The 24,001-nt window shown below is 37.3% G+C and overlaps 1 protein-coding gene across 1 annotated transcript in view; it reads right to left on the reverse strand.

The window, feature by feature from the left end:
• LOC136243714 (3'-5' exoribonuclease HELZ2-like) overlaps positions 1-24,001 on the reverse strand; it is a 30,447-nt gene that overhangs the window by 4,192 nt on the left and 2,254 nt on the right. The window contains exons 3-14 of the mRNA XM_066035304.1: positions 22,938-23,384; positions 21,796-22,066; positions 21,630-21,732; positions 21,336-21,467; positions 13,362-13,915; positions 12,313-13,312; positions 11,847-12,263; positions 11,724-11,799; positions 5,985-9,774; positions 5,793-5,932; positions 4,015-4,104; positions 1,263-1,385 (exon numbers count right to left, since the gene is read on the reverse strand). Of these exons, the coding sequence (XP_065891376.1) occupies positions 1,263-1,385; positions 4,015-4,104; positions 5,793-5,932; positions 5,985-9,774; positions 11,724-11,799; positions 11,847-12,263; positions 12,313-13,312; positions 13,362-13,915; positions 21,336-21,467; positions 21,630-21,732; positions 21,796-22,066; positions 22,938-23,384 (7,143 nt within the window). The remainder of the gene's footprint in view (positions 1-1,262; positions 1,386-4,014; positions 4,105-5,792; positions 5,933-5,984; positions 9,775-11,723; positions 11,800-11,846; positions 12,264-12,312; positions 13,313-13,361; positions 13,916-21,335; positions 21,468-21,629; positions 21,733-21,795; positions 22,067-22,937; positions 23,385-24,001) is intronic.

Below are 24,001 nucleotides of genomic sequence, written 5' to 3' on the forward strand. Positions count from 1 at the left end.
ATACCACAGTACATACAATGCACACATCATTTGGCCTCCTTTGTGTCCCATTTCTCTTTGCTGACAGCACAAGATGTTGATTCGTGGTAGCGCATGATGACTTCCCTATGTGAATCATCCGTATCTTCTGTAGTGACTGGATTGATTGCAGAGGTGTTTCTCATACTGTTCTTTGTTTGTATTGCTATGTAATGAGCTGAACATAGCTGAAAAGAAAGGCCACTTCTCTTTCAGTAACTGATAGCTGGGGCACACATTCAGACAGAAACATTAAGTCTGGTGCCATTCCTTCTTTTGATGTAGTCGGCTTACCAGTCATAGCTAATTATGTTACAAATAAGTTAACAAACAAGTACAAGGAATAATTAAAACTTTTAGGGATCAAAAAAATTAAAAAGTAGGGAAACAAGGCAGCCTGCAGATATATTTAATCTCTAATTCAGTCGTGGATGTAGACTGAGTAGGGATTAAATGTCCACTGCAGGTGTAGGTGACCTCCCTTGTTTCACCAATTTTTCATTCTATGGTGCCAAATTGAACTTGGAATTCCTAATTTTTCCTTGTACTTGTATAAATATTTCCTTGGTTAAAATGCTGCACCTTCAGTCGTAGCTGCACTTGCGTAGTGCCAAAATTGATTTGAAAATAAGGGTGAAAAATCATTTTTCAAGCACTGAGTAGTGGTCAAGTTTGAATAGTTGCTGCATCAATATTTTAAACTAAGGTAATAACAGGTTATTGGCCGTAATCTTGTATTCATTTGAACTACCCTAATTTTGTATTGTTATGTTAGTGCATTAGTGCAATAGAAACATACATTATAGTATGTACAAGTTGAACTGGGTTCTGAAAAACAGCTAACAATTAAAAGTAGATTTTTTCTCAAGAGAGTTAACATTTCAGCCAACCAGATGATTAGTGGTGACAACAAAGGTGTCAACAACAGATACGTATGGTTTGGCTCCAGTACAAGTTTGAGAAAGGGTTGTAATGGTCACTGCACTCTTATGGCTTCCCCGTAGGAAATGTATGGTGAAAATTTTGATTGGCCATAAATATTGTGTCAGACATTTTGAACGAAAAGATTTTGAAATTTTTTAGCGGGTCAAGCAGCGCTGCAAATGAGCCAAATTTCATTATCGTGTGTAATTGCATCCATGAGTTATTAAATGTTTTTGAGGATCCAGCTCAACGCGTACATACTATAGACATTGAGTAGTCAGCTTATACATTAAAGACAAAGCTTAGAACAATATACTCACATGCTCCAACATTGACTGCCTTATTGGAAGGAGCACAGTAGAGAACTTTTCCAACAGAGTAAATTTTATTGTATTCAACAAATTTCTTCATCAGTTCCACACAAGTTGTGCTCTTGCCTGTACCTGAAATACAAAATATCACATTTATGTATACATTATACAAGTATAAGGAATTAGGACTTTTAAGTTTGATTAGGGATCATAGAAATAAAAAGTAGGGAAACAAGGGGCATCAAAAGAAAGGATGGCGCCAGAGTTAATGTTTTTAAACTAGGTGCGTGCCCACAGCCGGCCAAAGGCCAAGGTCGGCTGTAGGGGCGTGCCTGGTTTACTGTTTTCGAAAAGTGTGTGTGTGTGTTTGTATGTATGTATGTCTGTATATTCCGCACCCACGTGAGCAAAATTTTGTTTGCTAAAAATAGCCTTTATGTGATAAATAAAGAGCCTGTATTAAACTTCTGGGTAGGTTTAAGACAGTTCATACATGCCAGTTTGAAAATGAGTTCGTAGAGCTTTTCCATCTCCTTGATAACCAAAATTTGTGCTGTAATTTTTCTTTTATTACACCATATTTCGGCCATATTTATGAACATCAGTATCGAGCTTTTTATGGGGATATTTCCAACCGCTTGTGTGCATTTTATACATGTTAATTCTTACCCAATACTGAGCCCATCCACCACAGCTTGGACTGTTAGTTGTTAGCAGGTTACGCAGATTAGCTAATTTCAACTTGTCCATAGACCTGCTGCATACAAAACTGTTCAACAATATATGGCCGACAAAAACAGTTATCAAGGAGATGAAAAAGCTCTATAAGGACGCAGTGAAGGCCTTACACAAAGGGCTCTACGGACGTTAAACAGCTGAAAAACAATAATGAATTCCTTCAAGTTGAAAAGAGGGCGTGCCCGTACATATGCAAACGAAAATGAAGAGCAGCTTTGAGGCTTTTCCTGGAGAATTTGTGTAAGAAAATGTTATAGACGAACTATAAAACAGTTAAGAAGATATTTCTGTGCATCATCAGTGGGTTAAAGTGTTATGTTCGAGGTATGCCTCCTTAGCAGTACTTAGCAACGCAATTACAGAATTACAAAATATTTCATCAATTACAAAATACATATTACTATGATTCAATTGTGTATGCAGCAACAAAGCAAAACCCAATATAAATATTAATTCCAGTTAGGTTTGTTTGCTGCATGGCGCCTGATTTTTAGAAGCAACACAACATCAACTTGTTGTCTGAACGCGCGCTCCAGGTATCAATTACTGACTCGAAAGTGAAGTAGCCACTACGCTTCGCTATCAGCTATGTTCACCCTGTCAAACAGCACTATAAATGAATAATAGCAGGAAAAGCACCTCTGCAATCAATCCAGTCACCACAAAAAATACAAACGATTTGCAAGCCCCAGCTACTCAAGATTGAACGGTGGCCATTTCAGTCTGTTACACAGCGTTACAAATGAAGAACAGTATGAGAAACATCTCTGCAATTAATCCGGTCGCTACGGAAAACATGGGTGAAATACCAACACAGCCTCAGGGAAGCCACACCGCGCTATTATGAATTGACACCTTGCCAGCATTGTCAGCGAAAAGAATTGGAACACAAAGGAGAACAAAGGCAAGTCCATGATGCGTGTATCATACATACTGTGGTTGGCGAAAAGGCACATTTCGGGACAAAGCGATGTCAAACAGTGAAGAAATCAATATCCATTGTTGAGTTATGCTTGGCAGAAGGCATCAGTTATAGTCAGAATAAAATAGAATTTTTTTAAAATTTCATAGAATCTTTTGGAAGGGTTTGGGGTTGGTCTGAAGACATTTTTGGGCTTGGCTGTGCCTAACTAATACTGCCAAGTTATCATGAAGGGAAATTGAGGCTGGTTTTAGGGTGATAATTTTGGCTGGAAATGCCAGTTCTGCATGATCCCTAATATACAGTACTACCATACTTTATGATATAGCAAGAGTAAATTTACTCTTTATTATAGGTAAGGCCAACATTTATTGATTCCTTGTTTCCTGTCCCCAAAAGAACATTCAACTAGTGCAGGTGGGCAGTTATTATTAATAACTAATTTTGAAAATCATCAAAACACTGCAAAAACAAGCCAGCTGGCTGCCTAAATGAAGAGAAATGAACCATCTGTAAGGTCAAACAACCTGCAAAACGATTGGCTTTGCTTGTGAAACTCCAATAAACAATCATATTTGTGTGCTGAGATATGCTAACTTCATAGACAAACGCTGGAGGCACATAAATTACAAATAATTTCCACATTTCTAATTATTTATAAATTACAAATGCGGGTGACAAAACTGGATGCAGGCGACAAGGTATTAACTAATCAAGTATTAATAATTTTCATTAATGATTATGAAAAGCCACGCCTGAAGGTAGTCAATGATCAAAAATTCTTCAACAAAGCCATCTATGTGCCTAAACAGTAGACAAAAAAGCAGGAAATTAAATTATTAACCTTCCCTTGTATTTTCAAGAAATTAATCCCCAAAAAATTAAATAGTATACGTATAGAGTTGTGCATAAAATGTAATTAATACAATTGAACGAACAATTACAATTTCAATTGCTGGTAGAGAATACAGAAATATTTTAAAGATCTAGTGATCCAATAATAACCACTCAGAGAGAGAGAGAGTCCTCTTTAACAGTAATACAGTGAAAACCAATCATTTGCAATACCACACCACCAAATTATAGGTATAGAAAAAATACCTGGAGGTCCTTGAATCAGTAGCAACTTGTTTTCTGCTATCAGAGCTGTCTCCACTGCTTCTCTTTGATGTTCATTCAACCCATCATCACCTATACAGGTACAATGTGTGTGTGATATGTCTATGGTACAATATGACATTGAACCATGTGTAATAATGTATGTATGTGTGTGTGTGTGTGTGTTTGTGTATGTATGTATGTACATGTGTGTGTTTGTGTGTGTGTGTGTGTGTGTGTGTGTGTGTGTGTGTGTGTGTGTGTAGTGGGTGTATACCACTTTCATACCTCACTTCAAAGGGAAACACAAATTTTCTTTTGGAAAAGATTTGCTTGTTAATGCAGTTCTTAACAAATATAAGCAAAAATTAGAATATGAGCACGTAGGGATCAGAATAATGACACTAGGGAGGCTGTCTGTCATATATGTATCTGACATATATACGTCCTATTCTTGAGTATGCAACAGTAATTTGATCCCCTCACATAAAAGCTAGCACACAGCAAGTAGAGATGTTACAAAGGAATTCTGCTAGATTTGTATTTGGAGATTATAAGTGTTACAACCATGCTACACAAACTTCACTGGCAAACAATGGAAAAGAGAAGAGACAAACTAACTCTAGCAATGTTTTACAAAATTATCAATCATCAAGTAGACATCCCTTATGATCACATCCTTCAAATCACTCCTAACTCCACCCATAGTGGTAGTAAGAAATATTTACACTTACCCTCCAGAATTGTTTTTTATCTGAACTCTTTTTTTCCCAGAGCTATTACAGAATTCTCTTCCAGACTATCTTGTAGAAACTGACAATATTAACACTTTAAGTCTTACCTAAGTTTAGCTGCTAGTTAATCATGCACTTTATACTCATTATTGAGGTCTTGTATACATTACACAATATATAATAATAATGATGTAGCTTATCATAGCAGTAAAGCCATGACTGAAGTAAGGATAACAAAACCTCTACACTGCAGCAAATATAAGCCTGAGTGGCACAAAGTGTCTCAGTGTTATTAAGAAGTTCCACTGTAACTGTTCACTGGTGTACAGGGGCGGAGGAAGTAGTTGATAAGAGGGAGGGCTGGGCTGACCCAGACTTATGGAAATGATCTACACTGTCTCTGGTTTGGTAAGGTGAGACATAAAAAAAAAAAAGGTCATGACCAGTTGACAATAGCTGCCCACCTCACCAGCTACGTATTTATAGCTGATAAACTACATAAAAATCCTTACATAGCTCGCTACACACTTCTCTAATACTGTGACTGCTTTATTAGAGTGACTGCTCTATTAGAGCATCTCGATCTTTATCACGGTTTTCAGCCCCACTCCAAGAAGGATAATTTCGGCGTGGTATCATTCTGAGGGGGGCTTCAGCCCCCTAGCCCCCCCTCCCCTTTCCACCGCCTATGCTGGTGTAGACAGTCACAGAAAGCTAGTAAACAAGTACAAGGACACATTCAAAACTTTAAATTTGAATAGGGATCACAGAAGTAAACTGTAATGAAACACAAGGGAGGAAACATAACTTATGACTTGGTGAACATATGTAATTTTCTCTTGTTTGATATTTCTGTTTCTTTTTTTTTTGCTGAATGCTTCAATTCATTTAGTAGACTCCTGCAACCAAAAATAACGTATGAGGTTTTTAAAAATTTTAAGCCTAGGTTATGATATAAGACAGCCATTACAAGACACCCACTTAATCTTCTAAAGGCATTTGCTATTTCAAACTATAATGTACGTATAGTTATTAGGTTCTAATTACCTTCATTTTCATCGAATACAGGAGTTTCCATTGGAGTTGAATATTTCCTGCAGCATATTTCCTCCAGTAACTCTTGTTTAACAGTAGACAGTCCTTTCTTCAATCTTCCAGCTAGTTTTTGAAACATTTTATGAATACGCCTGTATAAGTAGAAGATGTATAAAATATGCAACTAAATTTTGTGACAATTACCTGAAAGTCACTTGAAAAGGTATTATTTCTAAGTTGCAGAAAAATTTTGATATATTTAGTGTCATAGGCAATATTGTGCTTTCGGAAAATTTTAATTTGATGGTCTGCTCATTAATGTCAGTTATCTTCCCATGTACCACCATTGTGGCTTTCTTGTTTTTATCTAACTTTAAGTCAAATTTTTCATCATTCGGCATCATATTACGATACTGAATACACACAAGGTCTCCAATATCAAATGGCTTCTGATATTTAATCCTGTATTCAGGAGTTATGTCAAATTGGGCTTCATTTCTAGAGGTCCACTCCAAATGCAGCTCCTTGATTATCACTGGAATTCTTTTACTGCCAGTACTGTTAGTGATAGACTCAGCTTCCACTATTGGCTGCCATAACTTGACATAATCAGACAATGTATTGCAGGTATGAAACGGAGAAGAGTTTAGAATTTCAGGAGCGTAGCATTCAATTGGATGTTTAACATGTAGCAAGCAACAAGAGAAGGTCTTTGATATGTGGACTAGACTGACTGTTGGATCAACAGAGTAAGACTTTGAATGGGTGGATGAGATTTGGATATCTAGCATGCTATTCTCCCTGATGTGTTTTGTGATGGTCAATTTGCGGAAGGACTTTTTATCTATTTCTTGCTCAGAATCGATACACTTTGAAGGTTTTATCTCATGAGATGCTGTGTGTATATTATGCTTGGCATCTGAAAAATTACCATTGTGAAGTGCTTTAATTACATTGGCCATTGTATTAATAGAAAGACTCACTACATCAATTGAATCACTTTTGTTATCCTCTTTTTTGCTGGACCTGTTATTTGGTGCTGGGATCATTTCAATGTTCCATTTCAGTACTCTGTTCTTGTCACATCGTGTTTGCAAATGTGACAACCTGATTTCACAGATCCTGTCACTGAGAAATTCATGCAGTTCTGGTGACATGTGTAACTCCATCAATTTGTTAGAGACCTGCCCTACATATGCAGTCACTGCAATTGATCCTGCTTGCATCTTGCAGCAGTTAACGACATAGAGTTGGTCTCTCCTCTCAGAAAATTTTCTTTCATCCCATTTGTGAATGTTCATTCTGTGAAGCATTTCAGTGGTTGGAAGTCTGGTGTTCCAGCCTAGAATAGCCCTGTGTAATAAGATATCTGGGTACCTCCTTAATGGAGATGTAAATTGACCATAAACACTATCAAATTGACTGTGCTTATATCGAGATGTCTCACTGTCATTTGCAATCACATGGTAGAATGCTCTAGTCTGACACCTGCACAACTTTCGATAAGCTACATACAGCTCAGGGAAATTATCTAATGAACAAAAGGTTGCCAATAGATCACTGTTATCTGTCTTCTTAGCTAAAGCAACAATTTTCTGCCAAGTATCATTGGAAATAGTTAGTGTCTTTTCAGTCTCATGGTCTTCAACAGCACTATAATAGGAACCATCTTCTGACAGTAAATCATCTTTAGGTTCTAACTTCACTGTCTCAGGCTCATGATCAGATTCTGTGTCTTCTACACTTCCTGGGAAATAATCATCTTCAGATGCTGCATCATCTTCTACTGGTTGCTGCTGATGTTCCCCAGCATTGAATGATTGTAATGCTTTACTGGAAATCATTCTGTTGAACAGTGGGCAACACTTTAGTAAGTGTTGATGGCTACTCAACCACTCATGTTGCTTGAAGTGTTTTATTGGTTGGTGTACCACCACAGGACCTACCTGCTTATTGATTTTCAACAACTTTGCAGGAATTGCTTTGTTGCACAAGCACATAAACATCTCAACTAGTGAACCACCTGCCAAACTGTACTTGTTACTTGTACCTCGATCAGGCTGGTAAAGGTGACTGTCAGGCCATTGAGATTTTCTCAAAACTGTTTCAATTTTATTCAAAGTTAACAAATCTTTCTTCAATTTATCAAACTGTGATCGTGTTAGGCCTTCCACCCCTCCCAAAGTATTTTCCAATAAAAATTTCCCAACTTGTTCTTTGGTGAGCTTGCAGACAGAACAAACTATACTCCTATGCACCTCTACATCACTAAGTGAGCTAAGCAGACTGTGATCAGTTTTAGAGAATACAAATTGAGTAGTGACTGATAGTCGATCTTTTCGAACTTGTAGGCTGCCATGGTTTATGCATATCTCATCTGGTAGCATAAACATTGCTTCTTTTCTGTCATAGAATGTCATTCCTCTTTGTGATGCATCTCTGTTCAAAGCTGATCTTGGTTTAATGAAGTAGGATGCATCAGCAATATGAACATTGACAACAAAATTTCTATCTTTATCAAACTCCAAGCTCAATGCATCATCCATCACAACAGTTTCTTCATTATCAATTGTGAATACATTGTTATATTTTCTCCGCTTTCTTACCTCACTCTGAGGAATTTTCCAGTTCTCTGAAAAGTGCTGTGCTTCATTCAATGCTTGATGAGAGAATGTACCATCATATCGGTTATTGTAGGTCATCGCTGGAATATAATTAAACTTCAAAATATTAATTAATGTAGCTGTCAAATCTCCTTCAAGGCTAAAGTGCTTTACTGGAACTCCTTTTGGATACACGTGATCTTCCTTCCATTGGTGATCAAGTTGCACAAGGTATACATTCCTATCAATGTCTTCAAAATTTATTCTTACAGCTGCGTGATTATGAGCACCACCTGCAAATATGTTTAGTCCATTTTCTAGCTTTTGACATGTATCCATCTTGGGATAGTCTTTGTCTACAGGAACTAGATGGTTCCTTGTCCATCTATCAGAAAAACAAATAAAGTATTCTTTTGGATGTTTATACTCAACAGAAGAGATGTTCGTTACAACCTCTCCTTTCTGATTCCCAACATTACCATGACACTTCACTACAACAGTGTCACCTCTTAGTGACCGATTGAGAGCAGATGAGTCAGGAAGCCATATATCTTTCTCAGCAGGGTCCAGAACAACTGCATAACCAGATTCAGCTCCCTTTATCACTGTCACCATGTATTTCTCTGAGTTAGCAGGTGCTTCAACATATGGACTGTGAAGTTCATCCTTCCTTACTCTGTGTGTGGGTTTCTTTCTATTTCTTCTAAAGTTTCTTGTACTGTTGGTTCTTTTGTAACTAGCACCAGACTTAGATTGGACACCAGACCCAGAGAAAACCTTGCTTGACCATGTTGTGAATCGAAGGGCACTATTTGTTGAGTTACTAGTGGTAGGACTAGTGTTAATTAGGGCAGCAGCACTTATAAAATTAGGTTGCACTTCTACGGATTTTGTAGTCTGTAATTGCTCTTCTGTTTCTATCTGGTTATCATCTGATTGTGATGATGTGCCTTCAGTCAAATCATCCACTTCATTTTCTTTTTCAAGGTCTTCTAATATTTGATCAAAATATCTCTGATTGTTTGAGGTGTCACTTGTATGCTCATGTTTAGTGAGAGTACTGTAAACCTCATAATCCTCTGGACTAAGCTGCCAGTGTTTAACTATTTGGCCAACATTGCGCTCCTTCACAAACTGTTTCTTCAAATGATCACATTCTTCATCCTTCATAGATTGGCTGAGGTAGGATGCCCAAAACAGCCTACATGACATGTCACCTCTAGTAATAATGGACAAGGGGTGAGCTGCAGTGACAATTAGTGACTGGACTCTGGTGAAGGCTGTGTTGAGAGCTCGCTCATCTGTGTAAAAGCTACACTCGCGTATGAAATCCTTGTCAATGCTGATGTGAGTCCTTACAATACTGAGAATAACTACTCGAAATTCATAGCCTGTAGGAAATTAAACATACGTATGTAGCTGTAGTAGCAGTAGCTACAAACAATTACATTATACTATTTTCCATTGACTTTCCAAAATGGTGGGAAAACTTGTATTATCATTACACCATGAAACTACATGTGAATTAGGTACCAACATCATGTATCGGTAAATTATAAATCTAAGATGACTAAATGTTACTCTTTTGAGAATGTAATTATTTAGGTCCAAGTAGGCTAGTTGTAAGTTTTCTTGGGCTTGAGTTGTATATAATGTATTACTGTTGTGTGTGTGATTTGATAGTCATTGACAACAAACCCTAATTACAATAGACATTTTAAAAATGAAGTAGGGATCAAAACAATTGGGATGAATGATGGCATTACAGCATAGCTCTGTGAGAAAATTCCTACTTTGTAACAATTACTGATTTTGTTCAATGCCAAAGTAGCCACTGAGCTATGCTGTAATACCATCATTCATCTCTTGTTTCACTACTTTTTATCGCTTGGATCCCTACTTCATCTTAAAATTAAAAATATACTAGTTTTAATTATAGTATACAGCTATATATGTATGACTGTTCTATTAGGGTGACTGCTACATTAGAGTATCTTTAAGTCAGCCTCTTGCCTATCAATGGATGTGGTCGCTATGCATATTTTTCACTGTGGTATCATTATGAATACAGCTACATCAATAAGTGGGTGAAATTATCATGCTCAAGTAAATAGAGGTGTGGTCTCTGCACTCGATTGTTATTGATCAACCTAGATCGTTAATGGGCATGGTCTCGAACCTATTGTGAAGCATAGATAGTGTAGGGGCACGTTGCTATCTATGCATGAAATTACAGGATGTCTGGTACCTCATACAGTAGCATAAGCACTTGACATCTAAATATGCTGCTCAAGGAAAGTGTTGATACAGAAAATTAATGCAGGTTTCATTGCATGATGAAAGCAACAACCAGCCTGATTAAAGACAAAAGGAAAGACACGGAGCACACTTGTCCGAACCCCAAAAGGCATATGTTACTAGTAAGTTTGGTATTGTGACATAAAATGTTGGCCATGTGCTGCTTTGTTTGGCCTCCAACTTGCAACTGTGGTCAACCAGGCAGGCAGGGGCAGGCAGGCAGTTAGTAGAAAATTCTGTTGAATAATAATAAATTAAAATTTCTTAGCAATCTGCATATAAGGTTGCACTGAAGGCTCTTTTGGTGTGAAAATGTGTACTTTTTTGGCACTAACATATACAAATCATAAATTCTTTAAAGCAATAGAGCTGCATCACATATGTATCAGACATGGGGCCAAGTACATTTAAAAGTACTTAAGTAAAGTACAAGTACTTTCGAATTTTCCAAGTATAAGTACAAGTACTCCAGCAGCAATCAAGAGATTACTTAAGTAAAGTACAAGTACATGCTGGAAGTACTTAAGTAAAGTACAAGTACATTTTGCTGTAGTAAAATATATACTGTATTCAGTGTATTGTAGTATGTAAGTGCGCCTAGGGGGTTGGTTTTTGTCAACCATTCTCTCTCTTAAACTCTTAAAATTCACTGACTTGAATAGCAGCATTGTTTTGTTTGCCAGAATGCTATGACATCATTAATCGTGGCAACATGGTACATAGTAAGGTTGGGGAAGGCAGTAGAAGAATCGCAAAAAGTTGTAAACTGCACCTTCACCCACTGTGTACAAACTACATACAATGTTTGCAGTACTTACAAGTACTTAAAAGTACTTTAAGTACTCAAGTACATACAAGTACTTAGCAAAGTACTTGAGTATAAGTACAAGTACACTGGGGAAATTAAGAAAGTATTTAAGTAAAGTACAAGTACTTTCAAATCTGTACTTAAGTGTACTTAAGTATAAGTACTCATGTACTTGGCCCCATGTCTGATATGTATACAGCTAATTTGTCCAAGTACACATATACATCATCTGACCTTGTGCATTTGTGATGGTATCAACAAATATCATTGGCATCTTTTCATGCATTAGTCGAGAACGAATATATCTCACCTGCACAATATGTAACAAATATAATTATTATTATATATTGCACAAACCTGAGCATATTCTGTTGACAGCACTGCAATGCTGCTTGGGAATGTTATAGTGCCCCACAAGTCAGCTGGCCACTTTGGTATAAGTGTTTCCTTCAAAAATGACACAACTAGTTCTGCCTCATCTATATTTAAGTAAGACCCTTGATCAGGAGAGAAATTCTCTTGACAACTAGACTCCAGCAACATTAATGGACTGATAGTAGGGTGTTTTGCTATAGTATCACAAGATTTCAACTTTCCTCGGTAGAAGAACTTTGAAGGCAACTTTAGGATTTCTTCAAGAGTGCGATAATTTTGAGTCAACAAGATTTGGTTCCCACTGTCTTGTGTCTGAGAATATTCAGCATAGGCCTGCTCCAGAGGTGACTTGTGTAGGTCATACTCTTTAGCCAGTGGAGAATAAACTTGTGGACTTCTCTGAAACACAAAGTTGCATATCACTGAATGGATATATACATGTACTTACTTGCATGTGGTCTCCAGCTAGAACAACTTTAGTAGTGTTACTAGCTAATGATAGTGCCATCATCACTTCAGGAACAGTCACCTGAGCAGCTTCATCAATAAAAATGTGAGTAAAGTGACCAGTTAGTTTGAGCTTTAATAATTCTTGTGCCAGTCCCAACGTTGTTACAATGACACGATACTTTTTAGCCTCAGACTCATTGGGATAACTGAAACACTTCTTCTCTGTGTCAAATAAACAATATCGCTGACATATATGCTGTGGGATTGATGCTTGCATTCGATGTGTGTACACCATCCTCAATATATCTACACTATCTGGGGGTATTCTGTTGTAGAAATTCTCCAAATAAACGTTAGCTGCACTATTGGTGAGTGTGCAGACCAAAACAAATGAACTTTGACAGTTCTTCATCAGGTACTCCACTGCACAACTAAGAAGGAATGTTTTGCCTGTTCCAAAAGGACCTGCTATCACCACGGGCAAAACTGAAGAGGAAAATAAGATAGCTTCCATTGCTGTGATCTGTTGAGAATTCAGCTGTATATCATCCGTATTAAACTGCTTCAGAGATGGTCCACAAGTGATGCAATTACCTTTCTGGCTGTGATACAGTGGATTAGATGGAAACAGCAAGTATCCCAAATTGTGTCTCTCAAAGCTATCAATTGCACAATAACATTTAGCCAAGTGTGTGAGATCTGCTGTAAACTCAAAGTCAATGGAAAACTCTTCACCATCAAATTGCTGGGGTAGTAAAGCTGATGATGGTAGTGAAATTAACAGAGAATCTTCTGTCAACTGTCCCTGACACTCCCAGATGTATGAAACAGCTTCATCATTTATCCAGTTGTGCAAGCGTAGTAGAACAGTTTGATGTTGGTTAAGCACTTTGAAACAGTCTGCCATTTCTGCATCTCCTAGCTCCTGTAAGTCAATTTCCATTGATGGAGGGCCCTTTACAAAAGTTAATTTAGCCATAATCTCTCTTTTAGATACCCTAAAATTAAAATTAGTAGAATAATATTCCATTATACATTAAAGTCTACCTTTGTGCTAGTCGTTGTCTGTGGTCCCCTTCCAGACATACAAGCATACTCAACTTTTTATAATAGTTAGTTTGGTCATCTGATTCTAGTAGTGTAGCACAATCATTTGAATAAAGCTGTGAGGATATCAACTGTTGCTGGAAGTATTTAATTAACTGCTTATCTTCCAAGCTGATAGAACTTGGAGACATCTCTTGTATCTCTAGTGTGGTGTTGCTGAAAATACTTTTTGTATTTAAGTATAACTTTCCAGACTGCAAGCATTTGTTGAGCTTATACAGTTGAGGAGTGACAACTTTCAATTCAACAGGAATTGATAACACTTTCTGTAATCCAACATCTATCAGTATCTCATTGTTGTACTCATCACACTCGTTTGGTACAGCAGAGAAACACACCTTCACTATGCCTAGTAGTATTCCAGGTTTGTTGTCTGGTGCACAGCACAAGTTATTAGTAATTGGGAAGTTCTTTTTGGTTGAACAGGAGAACACCTGAGCTAGTTTAAAAACTGACTCCTTACTAAACTTTATTCCTCGAAGTGAGTGGCGTTGCTAATGAAATTATATAACTACACTAAATTACCACAAACATACACAACTTGTATAAATTATTTCTACAAGTTTGAGTGACTGAGCTAAAATCTCGTTACACAATCTGAATATTATACATGCTAAATCTGTTTCTGTGTCATGTCTAGACATAATTCAGTTTTAAAAGTTCATTCTATATAACTAGAGAAACTGACTGCATACTATCCATATAAATTCACAAAGAGCAATATTAATGTAGAGTTGCCAAAAAATGGCTACCAAAAAGTCTGGCTTTGTAATGACCATTCCCCTTGCATAAAACAATCGGAATTACATCACCATTGCAAATCCCTATAATATACAAGCACACAAAAAATTTTGGAATTTTCAACTAGAGTAGGGACTATAGCACATCGATAAAAGTACTGAAACAAGCTGTAGTAGTGCACGATATTAAATCACAGTAAAACAATAAGAAGTGTTATATCCCTACTGTGCTCAAGATACCATAATGGAGATGCATAGTAGGGATATACCGTATAGTAAAAACTTTGGCGAATAGCGTTCAATTCGTCAAAGTTTTTTTCGTCAATTATTTTAGATGATCACACAAGCACATTGAGTAACCAGAACTTGAGATGAAGGTCAGCTCGTACCACCACGCAATAAAGATTGAGCTGACTTTGGAGATCTTGATCTTCCTAGGAATGTGTCCCACAGTTGTAAGCACTCCTTGGGATAGCATTTCCAACCGGCTTCCCATTTGCATGCGGGGCTCATTCACACGTCAGTTAGTTCATTGTCTCGTGATGGATTTGGCCAAATACTTTGATATACGTGATAACCTCTGCTACTGGAGTTCACTGAAAAAGCAAATACGGTTGCTCTCGGCATCGCAGGAGATAGAGAAGCACGCCTTTGCTAGCATGTCGTTAGATCAGTAGCTACAAAAGTACTGCTACAACAACAACGCTAGCTACCTATACACTTACTACACTACTTAACTGATGAGTTGACACCTTGTCATTTTATCCTTACGTACCATACAGTAAAAACTTCGGCGGTAAAAACTTTGGCGAATATTATCTCAATCGCCAAAGTTTTTTCTGCCAATTTTTCAACAGAGGGGTTTCGTCACACTTTTTTACTGCCAAAGTTTTTTACTGCCAAAGTTTTTTACTATACGGTAACACTTCTTATTGTTTAACTGTGATTTAATATCGTGCACTGCTACAGCTTGTTTCAGTACTTTTTATCGATGTGCTATGGTCCCTACTCTAGTTGAAAATTCCCTGTACTTATTTGTTAACTTTTTTTGTAAATAATTATTATGACTGGTGAACCCACACATACCGTATCTGAAATAACGCTGTGCACCCCAGCTATATCAATTATTGTCTGAAAAGTGAAGTATCCATTATGTTTCGTAGTCAGCTACGTTCAACCCATTACACAGCATTTCGAATCAAGAACTGCTTGAAAAGCATCTCTGCAATCCACGCATACCAAAAGAAAGAAATGGTGCCACGTGCCCCAGTTATATCAATTATTGTCTGAAAAATGTAGCATCCATTACGCTTCATTGTCGGCTATGTTCAACCCGTTACACAGCAGTACGAATCAAGAACTGTTATAGCCACTATGAAAAATACGGACGATTTTCATTACAAACGGAAGCCATCACATGCTACCGCCAAATCGACACTTTTTGCTGCCAGAAAAGATGAATGGGACACAAAGGAGGACAATTGTAAATCCATGAAGAATGCATTGTACGTATTGCGGTATGCCAAAAGGCACCTCTCAGGCCGAAGCGACGTCAAACAGTGAAAAAATCAAGCCCGTAGCTTTAGTCGTTATTGAGTTACGCTTGTCTGAAGGAATCAGTCAGTTACTCAGTCAGTACGTCAAATCATTTTTTTTTTAAATTCGGTAGCAACTTGCTGAAAGTGTTTCGGGTCGATCTGAAGACTTGTTTGGGCTTAGTTTTACCTAACCAATACTGCCTCATCGTCATCAGGGGAAATTGAGGCTGGTTTTTAGGTGATGTTATTTCGTGGGCCTTGTGGTCCCTACTATACAGTACTATCATACTGTATGATATCTATGGGTACAAATGATCATTGTAAGGGAATTGTATATCAAAGATCTTGAACATTCAACAATTATCCATTCCTATAGTATAAAAACTACAAGTGTAAGGAAAGTAAGGAATTTTATAAGCAAGTATAGGTATCATCATACGGTACAGTAGCATTGTTTAGTAGGAATCGTGAAGGTGTACCTTTCCATGAAAGAATGTTGACGAAAACCTGTACTAATGAGGCTAATATTGCATGACAAAGTTCGCAGAAAGCTTCATGCATGACATTCCTCAATGGCTGATCATCCCTCCAGCAATTATTAGTATTTTTGGACTATGTTTACAACTCTGACATGCAAGTTGATTTCATTTTATTTAGATATAAAGAAAGCGTTCAACAGGAAGAGGTTTAAGAGCTTCTTATCTGGCATGTTTGTTAACCATTTATTATCTACTCCCAAGCCGGTCCTGTCTGGAGTCCCCCAAGGGAGTACTTTGGGGCAATTGTTTTTTATTGTTTACACAAATGATTTACCATCTTGTGCTACCATCTGTAAAACTCTACTATTCAATGACAATGCCCAAAATTCATAATACTGTTCAGTGACTCTGTGGAGTGGGAGATGGGATATGTGTTTTAATCCTAAGAAGAGCATACATCTGTACATTACCAAATATAAAATAGCTGGTGCAGAGATTGTAACAAACAGGATACAGTATACCTGGAAATTTTCGTGGTATGTATATTTCACGGATATGTCCTTAGTCAGGATTTTCACATTTTAAATTTCACGGATCAATGTGTTGCTAAATTCGAAGATTTTTGTTCTCAACCACACAGCTATGAAGAGTCTGCATTGATTTTTACTTCAAGCATTATAAAGATAACTAAAGTGCGTCTGAACCAAGTAGCACATTAGCAGCAATCTCTCTGTGAGGCATGGTCTAGTCTTGCCTCGAGTCTTGCAGTAGGCCAGTTTTGTTCATGAGCCACGCCCACTTTAATATCAGGGATGCGTGATACTGTCTGTAAGCATATGTGAAGTCTACATATGCTTAAAACACTATCACACATCAGGAGCCACACCAATTTATCAGTAAGGTGAGTAGGACACACATAAATTTTCACGTGATAAAATTTCATGGTAGCTTTACTTACCGTGAAAATTACATACCGCAAAAATTTCCAGGTATACTGTAGAGTCGGGTTGTTAAGCGCATGTATCTGTTAAGCGCACATTATTTGTTAAACTCATACACATTTCTTATAATTAACCATGGATGATAAGCGCACATGGCAAAATACAATGATAAAGCTACACACAGCAAGAAACGGCAAGAAAAGCTGAAAGTACTGAAAAATTAATGTCTCCTGAAGCGCTTACGTCTCCCTTGAGGTCTCTCTTTGCTATGTATACAGCAAATCAGCCATCTGGATAGTGATAAGCTTATCCAGCAAAGGATTTCACCCAGAAATGGAGTCAAATATCCTTACATACTGGCGTGTTGACCAGCACAAACTATCAACTACTCTATTACAACGTAGTGATTCCATATTACACTCACCATAATTATTTATTAGGCGTATGCGCCTAACAGATAGTATGATTTTTACAAAAATTTTCTCCAAAAATTATAAACGCATGCGCTTAACAACCCGACTTTACGGTATGGTACATAAGGACCTTGGCATTATAATATCATCAGATCTGTCTTGGGATCAACACTACAAAAATATAATTACTAAGGCCTGTAGAACATTGGGCTTGCTCTGACACAGCTTTAGCCAGTACCAAACAGTGACAGCCAGTACCTATCTTTGGTGAGATCACAAGTTACATGCTAATTTATAATGTGTAGTTTGTGACATCAAAGGAAGGAGAGAGATACTTGAGTCACTTTAGCGTTAAAATAATTTCAAAGGTATCAATTAAGGGTAACAAATTACTTCTATCAAAATATCAATCATTTGAAAAAACTTTGTTGTTCTCCTTTGGATCTGTTCAGTAAGTGTAATAACTACTAGGTTTTCACACAAGTGATAAAATGAATCATCAGTCTACAACTATGACTGAATTGGGGATTAAATGTTTACTAGTATATTTGCAGGTATAGGTGACCTCCCTTGTTTCCCTACTTTCTCTGTGATCCCTAATCGAACTTTAAATACCTAATTTATCCTTATACTTGTTTGTTTACTTTTTTGTAACATTATTATGCAGGTGAACCCACGCATACTGCATCAAAAGAAAGGATGGCGCCAGAGTTAATGTTTTCTTCTGACATGCGTCCCAGTTTTCAATTACTAGCTCAAAGTTAAGTGGCCATTATGCTTCACTTTCAGCTATGTCAGCCCGTTACACAGTACTACAAATAAAGAACAGCAAGAGAAGTGCCTCTGCAATCAATCCAGTCACCATGAAAAATATGGACGATTCGCGTAAGCCAACTAGCAAATTACTGACTTGAAAGTGAAGTGGCCATTATGCTTCACTTTTACCTATTTTCAGCCTGTTACACAGCGTTACAAATGAAGAACAGTATTAGAAGTGCCACTGCAATCAATCCAGTCATAATGTAAAATACGGACAATTCTTGTTTACAAATGTACGGAAACCATACATTGCATTACTGCAAACTGACACCTTGGACTAAAAGAAATGGGACACAAAGGAGGACAAAGGTAAGTCCATGATGAGCGCATTGTACGTACTGCGGTATGCCAAAAGGTACATCTCGGGATGAAGCAATGTCAAACAGTGAAAAAATAAGTCTGCAGCCTTAGCTGTTATCGAGTTATGCGCATCAGCTAGTCAGTAGAAAATTTCATTGAATATTTTTTTAATTTGTAACAATCTGTTGGAAGCATTTAGGAATATTATAGTGGAGGCACTTTTGGGCTTGGTTATACCTAACCAATACTGTCAAAGCACCAGGATGGTATTATGAAGCTCCATGATCCCTAATATACAGTACTACTGTACTGTACAGGTACACAAATTTTTTTTTTGAATTTTCAACTAGAGTAGGGACCATAGCACATCGATAAGAAGTACTGAAACAAGCTGGAGTAGTGCACGATATTAAATCACAGTAAAACAATAAGAAGTGTTATATCCCTACTGCGCATTTCATTTATGGTATCTTAGCTTGAACACAGTAGGGATATAACACTTCTTATTGTTTTACTGTGATTAAATATCGTGCACTACTCCAGCTTGTTTCAGCGATGTGCTATGGTCCCTACTCTAGTTCAAAATTTCTTTGTGTACTTGTCTGTTTACTTTTTTGTAAACAATATTTATTATGACTGGTGAACCCATGCATACCGCATCAAAAGAAAGAAATGGTGCCGCACGCCCCAGCTATATCAATTATGGTCTGAAAAGTGAAGTATCCATTACACCTCGTTGTTAGCTATGTTCAACCTGTTACATAGCATTACGAATCAGGAACTGTTCGAAAAGCACCTCTGCAATCCACGCATACCGCATCAAAAGAAAGAAATGGTGCCGCGTACCCCAGTTATATCAATTATTGTCTGAAAAGTGAAGTATCCATTACGCTTCATTGTCAGCTATGTTCAACTTGTTACACAGTAGTACAAATCAAGAACTGTTCAAAAAGCATCTCTGCAATCAAAGTAGCTACTATGAAAATACGGATGATTTCCATTACGAAGGGAAGCCATCACGTGCTACCACCAAATTGACACTTTTTGCTGTCAGCAAAGATGAATGGGACACAAAGGAGGACACTGGTAAGTCCATGGAGAATGCATTGTACATACTGCAGTATGCCAAAAGGCACATGTCCGGCTGAAGCGATGTCGAACTGAAAAGTCAAGCCCATAGTCTTAGCCGTTATCGAGTTACGCTTGTCTGAAGACATCAGTCAGGCAGTCAGTCAGTCAGTAGAAAATTCCTTTAATATTTTTTAAAATCCCATAGCAACTTGTTGAAAGCGTTTGGGTCAATCTGAAAGCTTGTTTGGGCTTAGTTTTACCTAACCAATACTGCCTCGGAAATTTGAGGCTGGTTTTTAGGTGGTATTTTTTGTGGGCCACGCCTACCCCTTTGTGGTCCCTACTAATTACTATCATGCTATATGATGATTTTGTAACATAATTTTTGTGAACTTCTATAACACAAGAAAGAGTGGTGTTAGATGTATGATAATTACTAGCAAATGTTTTGTTTTGTTTAGTTATGATTATGATAATTGGAAATGCTGATTACATCCAATGAAAAAAAAGCTTTTAAAAAGGATTCTTGGCTACATTACACAGCCTAGCATATGGAAACAACACATGAATTTTACCTAGCATCAATCCACCCTTACTTTAACTTTCGGAGAGATGGTGCAACAATTATAAACAATTTCTATTGCTGCTTTTATTGTTAAGTGAAGACGTCACACAAAGCCATTGATATGGTTTATGCAACCTGACACCTTGCACTGCAAGTGAAAACAAATGGGTGCACAAAAGGAGGAAGTCTATTATGCACCAACTGTGGTACACCACAAGTTACATGTCTGGCCAAAGCTAGGTCTAACTGTAAATGTTAGTCATTAGATAATTATCTGCTAGTTAATTAGTTAGTCAGTTGAAAAAAAATCTATATCAGAAACATTTCTAAAGGCTAGAATTGTACATAACCTATACTGCCTATAGTCAGAGGAGGTTGGACATGCACACGTGAGTGCATATATTTTGTATTGAAAGTGCTCACCAAAGTTTTTACAAATACCATTCAAGAGTGCACTTCAAGTTTATTCTATTCAGCCGGTCTACCCCATTCAACCCCACTACTCCAGGCACATAAATTGCTCTTGAAATCCACGGGGATCACGTGTGTAAGTGTTTGAAGGTGAGATCGATGTGTAATACTATAGGGATGCCTTATGTACGTGTATTTTAGCACAATAATTGTCGAAGAAAGCAATGTGCATACTAACACAGCCTCCCAGGGTATTGAACAGCAAATTCTTATTGCAAGGCGAGTGTGCGAGTTTCTAATTCTCTGTTCAATTCTCTGTGGGGCCAAGCTAGTGGTGTCCGCTTTTCTTTTTCATCTTAAGAAGCACAGGGTAATGTGGTGTGGATATTGCTAAACATTCTTCCATCACTTACTCCTCGCCGAATATTAGAAATATTAACAGTAATAAATTTCAGAAGTGCTTATATCGTGTCCAACCTCGTCTGGCCTATAGTCATCATGAAGAAACGGTGAAGCTGAATTTTGGCCTATGTCATTTTGGCAGGAAAACACAACCCTTGTGATCTCTTCTTGTCCATTGGTTCTGGACATTTAGTCTACTACTCTTACTCTGACTATACTTACAGACTTGACTTACATTTCCTTTTATTGATAGTGTCCAGATAATGGTCTCACTGGACCTAGTTGATAAGACACGAGAGGCACTCAGTGTCACACAGGAACACTCAAATTTAGTATCCACACCAAATATGTTGGTTGTGATGTCACACTGTGTAGGACATGAGACATATAAAATACTAATGAGAGCTATAATTATGTGCATGAGTTCAAATTTTTGCAAAGTTCCCAGTAGCAATTTAGTTTGTAAAGCAACTATTGCATTTATACATTTATGCATTTGGAATTCATACTACACAGATCATATCCTTACCTTGCCTTGTGGTAATCCAAAGGGAATTTCCTTAACTCTTCCTGTCCTTCTTTTACATCGTGTGGTTCGAGTCTTCCATTCTATATTCTTCTCAAGCTCATTACTAGAGTAGTGGTGGTGTAATGACAATTCAAACATAAATTGTACTCATGCACAAGTCACTTACCAATGTAGTGCTGAAGCATTGTACATTTGTTGTGGTGGTGGTGGTTCAAACTGCCACAGGACATCTCTCCCAGAATCAGCAAACACTGCATACTTGTGGGTGTCCTGTTTGCAGTGATCCTCTAAGTCAAGTGGGCCCTTTGTATGTATATTACAATAGCCACAGTATAGACGATCAACACTAAGTTGTTTAGTGTTGGTGGTTGGCTGTAGAGGAGATGTAGGAGGCTTTGGTTTGTAGTAGGTTTTGTACGCAACATCAAATGATGTACCTGGATATATGTACATTAACCTTAACATGTAATTTACAGCAATGTCCATATAGGCTACAATTACATATCTGGAATTTGTATCAGCTTATTTCCAGCTAAAGTTTAACAAAACATTAAAATTGGTGAAGGAGTATATATCTCATATATAACAGAGTATAAAAGCCTTTTCATTTCTTACAAACTCATTTTAGGTTATTATTTTTCTTCATCAAACCATCTTATTGGAAAATTTTAATTGTATCGTATTAGCAAATTCAATTACCTTTGGCTACATTTTTACTCTCCTTACCAATGCAGTAGGACCTTTACCAATGTAGTAGGACCCTCACCAATGTAGCAGGACCCTCACAAAAGAGTACCCTGATACATGGACATTGTAATCATCACAATGCTTATCCTTGGTCTCATTTAAATAAACACAAAGCTGAAATTTTGATACCATTTTACTATGTTCCTAGAAAAGAAGAGGTTCTTATAATTAAAATTGGTAGTAAATTAACAAAAAAAAGTGTTAAGTGCAGGATGCATTGAATTGTTAAAATCAGTATGGACTATGGACAGCAACCAGTTTATAAAGGATGTGTTGCATTGTTTGCATGAAATAAAATCTGTTCACAAAGGGCTAGGGTAAGCCAATATCTAATCACTGACATTGATTCCTGTAAACTACGTACTGGATCAGTTTTGCTGTGAACACAATTATCAGATTGAGTGTGTCTGTACATTGTATAGTTGTTGTATGTATATATGTGCAGAAATGACAGCTGGTGGTAACTCTGTCATCACTAGTACTCATAAACCATTGGTATATATAATTCACATATGTACATCACCACATACACACTCACACATGTCTGTTGTGCATGCATACCTTGTTTATACTCTATGGTCCAGATAACCATTTCTTCAACAGAGTGAGGATACCATGCGTTGCCTCTCCTTGTGAGGTGTAAACATTTTGTATGATCAGCCATTCTCTCATGTTTGTTGCAATATACAAATGCTTTGATTTTGTCAGTGTGTTTAGGCGTTGGAGGAATGCCAACAAACTTACCATAGGCACTTGCCTCACACAGGTTGCTAGCTGGAATAACTGTAATTACCTCATCTCTTGTCTTCTGATGCAAACACTTCCTACAAACACCTTTATTGACTGACATGGACTGCAGCTGCTGCTGTGTTGATGGTAAGTAAGTTAAGAAACACCAGCGACATGTTTGTATCTTTTGTGAGTAACATGTTGAAATGCTTTCCAACAATTTAACTGGAATTTTATCGACCGATGTAAACTTTGTCCCCTTCAAGGAATATTGTTTACCTGTAGTTTATTTAGTACAATGTACATATGTCATGTATTTATCAGTGCATAAATATATACATATTGTACTACACTTGTGGAGTGTTATTCTCAAAAGTTCGCAGAGGAGCAGTTGGTTTTCACTGGTATCAAAACAAGCATTCACTTGCATTGATGAGTAATATATGGTATGGCAGTTTGAGAGAAACTTGATGATTGCATGCAGTTGACAGGCTGTAAAAGGTCACCCTTGACAGTTTGCATGTTTGGTTATTCGAAGTGTAAGCATCACAAGTGGGCCTGCTATAAGTCAACTAGGCAAAGGTTGACCACAGCAGGAATGAAAAATAACCATAATGTGTTGACCTGTAATGCATTAGCATGCTGGTTCACCTGCTTAATATGCAATGATAGCATTTAAAACATCTGTACTAGTAATTAGCCTCACACAGGGATATACATACCTTGTATATCATTTAATTTACCTTCAGATATATCTTGCAGGCTTACCTAAAGTTTTGCTGTCGTCTGTAATAAGTGGGTGCGCAGATGACAGCAAAACTTTAGGTGATATTATGTATCTGAAGGTAAATTAAATGACTTTCAACATTATCGAGAAAAATCAGAGTATGCATTAA

This window comes from Dysidea avara, chromosome 13 (assembly GCF_963678975.1).
Source record: "Dysidea avara chromosome 13, odDysAvar1.4, whole genome shotgun sequence".
NCBI classification, from domain to species: Eukaryota; Metazoa; Porifera; class Demospongiae; order Dictyoceratida; family Dysideidae; genus Dysidea; species Dysidea avara.